This window comes from Leptonychotes weddellii, chromosome 8 (assembly GCF_054177405.1).
Source record: "Leptonychotes weddellii isolate Sample4059 chromosome 8, ASM5417740v2, whole genome shotgun sequence".
Taxonomy (NCBI): Eukaryota; Metazoa; Chordata; class Mammalia; order Carnivora; family Phocidae; genus Leptonychotes; species Leptonychotes weddellii.
Window position 1 is genome coordinate 107,327,228 of NC_138376.1, and position 11,933 is coordinate 107,339,160.

Consider the following 11,933-nt stretch of genomic DNA (forward strand, 5'->3'; position numbering starts at 1 on the left):
TTGGCCTGAAGTTTCCACTCTGCTGCCTGGTTCAGCAACTGTGAGGAGAGAGAATGCATGGAAAGACTGTCAAATTGCCCTTTACATCACCATGTGGCAATAATTTGTGTGTAAGACTTAATGACTTGCTAACTAACCCTCTTAAGTAAAATTTTGGGAACTTCGCAAAGTATCTAGGAAAGCTAAGGAAACAGCTGAACAGTTGGATTCGCCACTAAAAGTTTGTGGTTCTAATCGATAAAAAAGAGAAAAAATAATCTGCAACTCAAGCATGAATCACATAAAATTTAACCTCCCACCAAACTCTGGAACCTTTTCTACCAGTCCTGCTCAACCATCATTCAGCATCTGCTTGAACATCTCCAGAACACCCCCACCTGGGTCATTGTTGTGAGCAGCTGTTCCTTTATAGTAACTCAAAGTTATTCTCCTAGACCACGGTTCTCCACCATCGCATGCATCAGAATCTGCTAGGGAGCATGTTAAAATGCAGATCCCTCTCAAAGAATGTAAACTAGGAAGTACAGAGTGTGATTAAAGTCTATAGTGAGAGCAAATCCCCAAGACAGCTTGGATGTTGGTGTTCCATGGATTACATTTTGAGAAACACTGGGTTAGAAATTTGACCTATTATTCCAAATCTTATAGAAGATTTACACAATAAGTCTTATCCCTCTTCCACGAGGCAGCTTTTCAAATACAACTAAGGCCCTCATATCAAAGACAGTCAGAACTGAGAGCTGATAGGTTAAATTGAAAACGTTGTTTCTAGGCATAAAAATCACGCAACCATATGTAAGACATGTTATTTTTGGGGCACCTGGGTGGCTCAGTCAGTTAAGTACCCGACTTTTGATTTTGGCTCAGATCATGATCTCAGGGTTGTGAGATGGAGCCCTGAGTTGGGCTCTGCACTCAGCAGGGAGTCTGCTTCCTCTTTCTCCCTCTGCCCCTCCCTCTGCTTGTGCTCTCTCTCCCCAATAAATAAATAAATAAATAAATAAATAAATAAATAAATAAAATCTTTATAAAAATAGTAAAATGTTATTTTAATTTAAGATGCATGTTTATTTATTGGCTTTGATAGAGGGCTGTGATCTTTGTTTTGGGCATGGGTCTTCTGATTGGAATTCAGAGGAGCTTTTTGTTATTTTGTTCTGTTTTTATAAAAATTATGTCCATAATGTGCCATGTAAGATTTATAATCCTTTTTTTTAACTTTTTTAAATAATAGTACTAGAACCTGCAGACCTAAAGATATTTGCGAAGAAGCTTGATTGGATAATTCTCTGGAGTTGTAGAGCGTTCTCCCAGTCTTTTACAGCTACTCCCATCTAACTTGACAATTGGTTTATGCTGTTTGCCTACATTTAGTCTTTCAAAGCATTAAGCATAGTTTTCATAGAAACAGCTCTTTCTTTTCACACTTATATTTCATCAGTTTCTGTGTCATTCTGGTGGTTTTCATAATACAAAAGCAAAGCTGATTCTTGGTCAGTGCCATCTTACTTAACTTGGGAAACCATGTATAGACACTCGAGTGGCTGTCTAGCCACAGGATTTAACAGGCTGTGGGCATCTTTAGTGTGTTTTCAGAGAGAATGGTGGACATCATGGATTAATCTGGCTAGTCAATTAGGTGGCCATCAGCTTAAGAAGTACTCAGCCTATCTTCAAGATAGGCTGATTTATATTTTCTTTTTCTTTGCTCCTGTTTTTAAAAATGTCCCCTTTTTGTAATCAGAACAAAAGACAATAAAGTCATCATTTAAAAAAGCTTGGAGGCATCTTTTTTCGTATTCAAGTTTATCTTTTTCTCGTGGCTCAACCTCTCTATTTGTAAAGTGGGTTATGTCTGTTCCTCTATGCCTCCCAGCGAGCAGTGAAGGTTCATTGTTACAGGAGTGCAGTCAACCCATCCCATGGAGGGCTGAGGCAGCTGTGGAGTACAAGACCTGTGGGCTCCCCTCTGGCCATCTGAGCCCCTGCTCCACTGAGCAGGCTGAGGAGCCCAGTGGAGATGGGTGGTTCCCTGACCAAGTGGGAGGAAGGTGGCTGTCTGTTCTGCTTGGGATGAGGGAACCCTCCAGGTCTGACTTGATATTTCACCACTTTCAATAAGAAGCATCACAGCTGGAACCCGGGTAGGTGGCCGGCTTTGAAGGACTGAGGGGGCTACTTTTTTGGGCTCTGACTCAAATCTGCTGCTTTGCTAAACAAGGGTAGGAAAATAGGGCAGCACACTAGTTTCTTGCTAAGGCTGGGTCACCTCAAAACTGCCCCTCGTCTCTTTCAAATGAAGCTCTGCCTAGTTATTCTGTCATGTCTGATGTTATATATCAAAGGTACTGCTATCCTGAAGGGAGCATAGTTTGCTTAAGAGGATAATTGTGCCAACGGTGGAGTATCCGTTTTCTTGGATTCTGAATAATAATTAAATGCTTTATTTCTTATTTTGAGAGCTAGGTTGTAGATGGATTTAACAACTTAATCTTTTCTTTTTTAAAATATTTTATTTATTTATTTGAGTGAGAGTGAGAGCAAGAGTGATCACAGAGGGAGAGGGAGAAGCAGACTCTCTGCTGAGCAGGGAGTCTGATGCGGGACTTGATCCCAGGACCCTGGGATCATTCCCTGAATGGAAAGCAGACACTTGGCTGACTGAGCCACCCAGGCGCCCCAACTTAATCTTTTTTATTAAGAACCCGTGGACTTCTTATCTGAGATTATCCAATGTCCATCAGGTTATGTTCTCCAAAATTTGTCCTTTTGTTGCCACGTTTGGAAACCGAAGTTATGATTAAATCACTATTCTAACAAATTGAAATGATTCTAGTCTGATTTTAGGTAATTGCAGAGTTCGTGATCAATTGTTAAATGGCCAAATTTGGATGATTGGTCCACTGATTGAGTTTTAAATTTCTCCCCAGCAACAGACGCACACTTTGACTCATGCCTCTGAAACCCACCTCTGAGTGTGATGTACAATCACAGAGCTTAGGCTTTGGAGACAGACACACTGGAGATGTGATGTGGTGGTAGTGGATGGTGGTAGTGGAACCAACACATCTTGGTCACTAAGCCATGTGGGGACCTTAAACAAGTCACAGGTCTTCTATAAGCCTCAGTTCTCGCATATGGAGAATGGCCCTGCAGCTGTTTTGGAATGTTTGGGGTTAATGAGATGTCATTAAGAGCCACCACTCAGTTTCTTAAAACCCAAACTCAGAAATCATCTCTGACTCTTCCCTTTCCTCACTGTCACCATCTTAAGTTCAGAGCACTGACTGTTGGTTTTGCCTGAAGAGGTAACTTCTATCCATGTCCAGCTCCCCTGGTCCACTGCCACGTCCCCAACCCAAGCCACCATCATGCCTCCCCCAGACTGCTGCAGTAGCCTCCTTGTCCCTCTTCAGTTCATTTTCCACCCAGGAGCCAAATTCATCTGTTACAGATGCCAGGCAGATCATGTCACTTCCTTAGCTAAAACTACCAGGACTTTCTCAGTATCTTTAGGATAAAATCCAAACTACTTTCCAAGCCTACAAAGCTATGCAATTTGGCTCCTGGTCACCCCGTCTACAGTAGCCCCCTCCTTCTGCCCCGTTTCAGTTCCTCCTTATTTCCCTAATAGCACTGATTATTATCTGAAATTTTCCTTCTTTGTTTGCTTGCTTATTGTCTGTCTTTTCCTAGTTAGATTCTAGTCTCTGTGCTGGGACATGGCCTTCTTGGTCTTGCTCACTGCTATCCCCCAGCACCTAGGATGCTGCTTGGCATAAGACAGGTGTTTGAAAAAGGTCTGTTGAATGGATGTGTGACTATTTTATGTCAAAAACCATATAGGTATAGTGCCTTCTATGGGCTGGCCAATGTGGTTCTCTAGGGAAGCTCAGGATCCCTCCATCAGCTTAGTGTTCTGTGATTCTGATCAAAAGCAACTTTCTCAGAGGTTCTCTGAGCCCCAGGCAGACCAGACAAGCACACTGATAAGTACATATTCCTTCTCGCGTTTGTGTCGCTCCTCGGCTTCCTTCATCATTTCTTGGGCCTGTTCCAGTTTTGCATCTACCAGCTTCTGTTGCAGTTCTCTGTGTTTAAGTATTTTGTCCAGATGCTAAGGGAAAAGAAATGGCACATATCAAGCTTGACTTATTACTGGTGCTGAGAAATGTAAGATAAAAAAGTAATATCAACACACATGTTCTCCAGGTTTTGAGATTTAAAGAGAAGGGCAGCAGGGGGAATAAATGCACTGGCATCACTTACGACTTTGTATAAAAGTCATAAATTGGTGAAGTCCCCTGCATTTGGCAGTTTACAAAGTAGTGGCTGCAAAAGGTAGAGGTGCCAGAGTTCAGTAATGTTAGCTCCAGAAGCTCCCAACTTTGTGGTCTAAACTTAGTAACTACCAGATATGATGCTACTTATTATGCTGGATGGCAGACTGATGTATATTGCAAGGGCTACAGCACCATCACTCAGTATTTTGGTGATTTCTGTGAGTCTAAAACTGCTTTTAATCATATTCATACAATTTATCATAGTGAATTCTCTTCCACATTCTTGTCTCAAGGGTTGTGAGGCAGCTCTGGGGGACCAACCTGTGGCCCAGGGTCTGGGACTCAGGGGGGAACCCCCCCTACTTCAACTCTGTAGCTCTGGTGGGCAAGACAAAGGCCAAGGGTCACTGATGAATTGATATGCAAATGTGCTCCTGCCTCCTCTACATCTTTTGACCTTTTAACTAGCTTAGTGAAGAGAAGCTTTGAATTCTACTTCAGCATAGAGAATTCCTTGGTCCTTAGGTGGCCCCATCGGCAAGAGGACCTATGGGATTCTAGCCTTGGGGCTTATCTAGAACCAATCTCAAGAATGTACAACTGGTCTATCAGGCCATTCTTATCTGGTCTCTCTCTGAAGAGTATGGACTTTTTTTTTTTTTTAAGCTTCTTCCCTTTTGCTTTTGCCTGAACCTCCACTCTGGAGTAGGATTGATCTTGGTGACAAGATAAAATGATACCATGGCATTTTGGCTTACTGTGAGGGGTGTCTTGATTTACCTAACTGCTGCTTCCGTGTGCTATTGGCTCAGTTTTTCTCTTGATAAAATCTTAGCATGTTGCCAACAGAGCCACTCTGATTATGTTCTGTGACATTTAAGGCAGACATTTAAAATTTGGGTGGGATGGGGTAAATTATGATATATAAAAACCCTGAGAGGGCTTTTGGAGTCTTAAAAATATATTAAATATTAAGATATAATTTTGGAATTATAAAAGATCCTCATAGTGTCCCTAATGTAAAATATTAAAAGCAAAACTCTTTTGGCTTTTGTGACTATGGGTAAGTGATTTAATCTCAGCCTCTGCTTCCCACCCATATAATGTGGATATGGTATTATCTAATGCATAAGATTGTTGAAGCAATGAAATGACATATTGTATGTAAAGTACAGTACTCAGCACCTTTCCTGGCATAAACTCAGCACTGAATAAATAATACCATTAATATTATAATTATTATATTATTAATACTATTATTGGTTTGCGGGGCATATAGAACACAGATGGTTCATTTAGTTGACATGATGATTCTTAAGAGGGAGTCTATGAGATATTTCCTAGCTCTGTAGAAAGTGTTTTTAAAAAGCTGAGAAATACTATTTTCAAGGATAACTATGCTCACGGCCTACTACTTCCTATTTATTGCCTTTGCTTTGCAATGATTCCAGTTTCAAAGAAATCCCATATGGCTTTCAGCCAGGTCTTTTGCAATACCACCTGTTTTTATTTTGGCTAGTAAAAGAAATCCAATCCTAAATATTAATCAATTGAGAGGGCTGGCCATAACTTTCTTATTAACCAAGTCCCCCACCTTCACAGCCCAGATCTGGATCTATATATAGTGCCCCTAAGTTGTTTGATGTGGTTCTCACCTCCTCTCTAAGCTCATACTGATCAATGATGCTTTTGAGTTTCTCTGCAAGCTCTGTATTCTCCTGACACAGCTTCATATTTCGCTCACTCTGCTGTTCAATTTGGGCCTGGATATCTGTCAGAGTGGTCTGGAAATGACTTGTGATATCCTTCCTTTTCTCTTCTTCCTCTCGTGCCCGCTGAAGGGTTTCCTCCTGTGTATAAAAAGCAAAGTCTCTTGTTAGGCTGGTTTACGTGCAACTCAGGGTTACGTCAATGAAAGGAGATCAATGTGCAGGGTTAAGTAGGATATTTTTTTTCTCAGTTCTCTGGAGCTAACCTTGCTCAGCCCCAAAATAAATGTATGAGCAAAAGTTTCAGTTGTAAATACACAGTTACTCAGAGCAGGTGCAATGAAGGCCTTGAAATTGATAGTTGGTGATGAATAGGCTTGTTTTAAAGATGACAGGTCGTCTCCGGCTGAGTGCATACACTACCACTTTCTAACAAACACGCAGTAACAGGGTTTTGATCTCTTGGCTGTGGCCTGGAAAAAATGCCACTCAGCTTTACTGATGGATGAGACAGATCCTGTGTTTCCTTGGTTTGGTACAGAAAGAAGAATAATAGATCTTATATTCCTCTATTAAAAAAAAAACAAAAACTATGGCATGTTAACCACGTAATTGTATTACCCAAGTTTAGTAAATATAAGTGATCACAATATAAACTTTTTCTTAGTAAGAAGAACTTTCATCAACAAGCTTGAAAAGGAAACGAAGATAGCTATAGATCAATGATAGCAATTCAAGAATGTAAAAAGAAATCTTAGAAAATTTGCTGTATATTTTATTTCTGAAAGAACAATCAGCCCACATGTCACACAGGGTAATTGAAATGTTCAATATAAAGTTTGAATCTGAAAGCAATTTTAAGTTCCAAATTTTTTTTAACTCTGAAATGAAACATCTAATTTCTCCCTCTTCCACTTTGTTAACATTCAAGAATCGGAAATTAACTTTTATATCATTTCTGTTCTCTTTTCTCCTAAATCAAAACACTCCCTTCATTGCTAACTACCAACAATGTGCCCAAATTTCCCCCATATCTATATTGAGAATTATTTGCTTTGTGATGATTCCTCTCATTCATTTAGAATCAAAGGGTTTAATCTTGCTATATCATACCAAAGATAGAGACACTGCTGAAAAATGATATAGACATTTTAGGATGCCTTTCAGTTCTGATTAATTATTATTATGAAAGCTTGCTTCATGCTTGGCAAGTAAAATTATACTTCATTTAGTTGCCTCCTGTGATCAAATTATGTAACAGGATTTTTAAAAAGAAATAATGATTTAAATAGAAGTAATTGTGCAAATCCTTATTATGATAGTAGAATAATGTGATCAAAATAAAAACTGATGCTAAGAATTATGCTCTGAAAATACATTAATTTATCATTAGGTATCCTCTTTCCTCTACAATATTAACATATTCTCCTACTCCAATAAAACTCCTGCTATCTGAATCATAATTAAGTCATAAAACCATTTCTTAGGGGTATTGTAGGAAATAGCGACACTTCCTAATCTGAAGACATTAACTGAGATGTTATTTCCCTGATCTTTGTATGCTAACACTCACTTTATATATATTTCACTAAGCATGATTATAACCATCTGCTAAGAGTCACTGAATATACATATGATAGTGATTGTCTCCTTGCTGCTTCAGCTTAGCTTAGAAGTCAACAGGTTCCTAGCTGTAGAACTATGGACCATGATCTGAATGCCATTTGCATTTATAACTACTCCATCCATGAATGAATGAGTAAATGAAAGAACCATCCCAGGATAGTCAGCAGGTTTGAACTTGCACTGGCAACTGGCTACAGAAAGAAGGTGTAGGTGTCAGGATGGTTTAAACACAGGTCAAACCATCATAGTGCTGAATCCTGGCCCACAAAGTAGCATTTTGCACTTCACAGTACGCTGTTTCTCAATGAGAGAAAAAGACATCTAGCAAGGTCTTATAACATTTGATTCTATTGGTAAAGAATTTGGAATCATTTGGATGATGTCAGAGAAAAAAATTTCCTTATCAAGCACATTATTCAAAATGGAAATTAATAATGCAAATAAGATTGAATGGCAAAGTCTGAAATAACTAAGAAAATGGGCTGTGCAAGCAGCACTGTGCATCTTAGAACTGGTGCTGTGCCTGGCCCACGATTCATAAATATTCAGTAAATGTTTATTCAGTGAATCAATAAATTATTAATTTACATACAGACATGAGTAACATGGACTAGGTGAGTCTTATAGTCCTTTCCATGTTAAAATTCTGTGATATTCTGATAACAAATCTTACTTATTCATTTACTAAAATCATATTCCCTGAAACACTTACCCATCTCTTACTGGCAAGTTCTTTTTCAGTATAGTTTGAAGTTCACATTTATTGCTTCAAATATATGAGTATTTTGTTGAAATAAACCCATGTCTCAGACCTTCACTGGTCTTTTTCTAAATTATCCTAAATTGTGAGCTTTTGTGGGTTTTTTTTTTTGACTCACTGAAGAATCAATTTTAATAAAGAATAGTAATAGTTAAGTTTTTTTTTTTTTGGTGGAAGAGCCTGGCACCCATTCTTTTTCTATATCTTCCCAAGCTCCTAGCACATGGGTTTTAGATGCAGATATACTTAGGTTGTTTTACTAATACCACTCATACCACTTTGACCCTTCTACGGATAATAAGTATAAGGTGTGGACAAAATGCAAGAAACAACTACTTAAAAACGCTGGAGAGGGGCACCTGGGTGGCTCAGTCGTTAAGCGTCTGCCTTTAGCTCAGGTCATGATCCTGGGGTCCTGAGATCGAGCCCTGCATCGGGCTCCCTGCTCGGCGGGAAGCCTGCTTCTCCCTCTCCCACTCCCCCTGCTTGTGCTCTCTCTCTCAAATAAATAAATAAAATCTTTAAAAACAACAACAACAACAACACTGGAGAACTGGAGATAGAATCAAGCAAATTCTAGAGGGAAGTTGACACCTGTAAAAAGGGAATGGTATACTGTAAGTTTCTCTCTCTCTCTCTTTTTTTCTAGCTTTTAGCTTGAATGAAGACTGAAATTATCAGCTGCATGGGTTGGGTAAAACTCATAGAAAACCTACCTACCATTTTTCTGGTGTGAAGAATGAAGGGTTCTCAGCAGCTATAGCTTCTGGAAGATGAGGGGAGATTCCCAAAAAAGAGAGAGAGAGAAAGAGCCCTAAATTCTGTGGATAAATTCTGCCCAAATCTTTGGCTGACCCTGAACCACACAAGTGCAGGGCAGGCTCAAAGCAGCCTAACTGAGAAAAAAGAAATGAACTGAGTTTGAGCTGCTGCCCAAGAGAGGGGATTTGCAATTTGGCTCTAATCAAGTTAAATGCCTTCTTAAAAAGAATGATAAAAACAACATTCTCAAGGAGTATAGTAGAATCCATATGCTCCACAACACAACAGCTGCAAAATCCAGGATACAGTCTACAGTGACTTGATGTATGAAGAATTAAGAAAATGTGACCCATTCTCATAAGGAAAGATAATCAGAGGAGGCCTATTCCATATTGACCCAGATGTGGAATTAGCAAATGAGAATTTAAAATAGGTATTATAAGTATGCTTAATGATTATAAAGGAAAGTATTACCTTAATGAATGAAAAGATAGGAAATCTCAAGAGAGAAAAAAAAATCTATAAGAAAGAACCAAATGGAAATTCTGGAGTTAAAGTAACAAAATATGAAATTTACAGATCACTGGATGGACTTAGAGCAGAATGGAGATGACAGAGAAAAGAATCAGTGAATGTGAAGCTAAACCACTGTAAATGATCTAATCTGAAGATAGAAGAAAAAAGATTGGTGAAGAACATATGAGAGACCGAAGGACCTATGGGACAATAGCAAAAGGTCTAACAGGGGTGTCTGGGTGGCTCAGTTGGTTAAGTCCCCAGGGTCCTGGGATCAAGCCCCGAGCTTAGGGCTCCCTGCTAAGTGGGGAGTCTGCTTCTCCCTCCACCCCTCCCCCCTGCTTGTTCTCTCTCTGAATAAATAAATGAATAAATAAAATCTTAAGAAAAAAAGGCCTAACACACATGAAGTTAGAATCTTAGACGGAAAGGAGAGAGAATGAGACATAAAAAATACTTGAAGAAAAACGGTTGAAACTTTACCAAAATTGGTGAAAGACATAAATTACAGATACAAGAAACTCAGCCAATCCCAAATAGGATAAGTATGAAGAAAACTGCAGCTAAATATAAAGAAGTCAAAATTCTGAAAACCAAAGATCAATAGAAAAACCTTGAAAGTAGCCAGAGTTAAATGGCATATTGCATACTGGGGGACAACAATTCAAATTATTGTTGATTTTCATCAGAAATTGTGGAGGTTAGGTTACAGAATGCAGAACCTATAAAAGGCTGAGAGAGAGAAAGAAAAAAATAACGCTTGCCAACCCAGAATTTTATATCCAATGACTATAGCCTTCAAAAATAAAAGCAAAATAAAGACATTTTAATGATTTAAAAAAAAGAAATAAGAGAATTAATTGCCAGCAGACTAGTATAAGAAATACTAAAGGGAGTTCTTCAAGCTGAAGGGAATGACACCAGACAGAAAGTTGAAGGTTCAGGAGGAATAAAAAGTGTCAGAAATGGTAAATATCTGGGTAAATAAAGAAGACAGTTTTTGCCTTTAATTTTTAAAGAAATGTATAGGATCATTTAAAGTAAAAATTATAACATTGCCTCATGGGCTTTATAAATGTATGTAAATGTAATACATATAACAATTATAGTTTGAAGTGAGGGGTCAGTAAATGGACCTATTTAGGTTGCAATGTTTCTACACATTACATAAAGTGAGACGGTATTAACTCCAGGTAGACTGGAAAGTTAAGAATGTTTAAGTAATCACAGCGCAACCACTGAAAATATAAAGAAGTATAACCAAGAGATAAATTAGAATGGAATTTTTAAAATATTCAAATAATCCAAAGGAAAGTGGGAAAAGAACAGAGGATCAGAAAACAGAGATGGCAAATAGTGAATAAATAATAAAATAGTAGAAGCATATCCAACCACACTGATAATTACACTGTATGTTAATGGACTAGTATTCTAACAGATAGATATCATAAGAATGAAAATAAGTAAGGTCTAACTATATACTGTCTACAAGAGGCTCACTTTAAATATAAAGGCCCAGGTTTGGAAATAAGGATGGAAAGAGACATGCCATGCAAACAATAAGAATAAGAAAACTGGAGGGGCTTTATTGATATCAGATAATGTAGACATCAAGTAAAGATTATTACCAAAGGACATTTCATAGTGATAACACAATTTATCAAGGAGACATAACAATCACGAATGTGTATACCTGTCAAATTAATACTTCAAAATACACGAAGCAAACATCTACATAATTAAAAGAAGTAGACCGTTCCCCAATTATACTAGATTTTAAATTATACTAGGAGATTTCCTCAACAATTGACAGAACAACTGGACAAAAATTCAGTAAAAACCTAAATGATCTAGGGCTAATTGTTGCTTATGCAAAATTATACCTAACGTTTGAAGAACACACCTTCTTTCCAAGTGTGTATAGCATGTTTGTCAAGATAGACCATGTATGAAGGGCTATACAAATTAAGCAACACTTCTAAATAATCCATGGGTTAAAGAAAAACTGAGGAGGAACCCGGAAAAATGTTTTGAATTTGAAGCCTGATTTTGATAATATATGCATGACCTTGGACAACTGATTTGGATTGCTGAGTCTCAGTTTATTCAGCAATAAAATGGAGCTATTAACCCTTGCAAGGTTGTTGTGAAGATTAAAATAACATGTTATTTAGCGCATTTAGCACAAGTCCTGGCACAATAATGATACTTAACTTCATCGTCCATAACTGGAGGCCATTAGTGAGGCTGTGTGGCTATACTGATAGGGTCTCCTGC

The 11,933-nt window shown here is 38.2% G+C and overlaps 1 protein-coding gene across 1 annotated transcript in view; it reads right to left on the minus strand.

The window, feature by feature from the left end:
* Positions 1–11,933, minus strand: part of TXLNB (taxilin beta) — a 46,028-nt gene that overhangs the window by 16,751 nt on the left and 17,344 nt on the right. Inside the window, exons 5-7 of the mRNA XM_081829377.1 lie at positions 5,939–6,133; positions 3,998–4,117; positions 6–38 (exon numbers count right to left, since the gene is read on the minus strand). Coding sequence (XP_081685503.1) covers positions 6–38; positions 3,998–4,117; positions 5,939–6,133 — 348 coding nt within the window. The remainder of the gene's footprint in view (positions 1–5; positions 39–3,997; positions 4,118–5,938; positions 6,134–11,933) is intronic.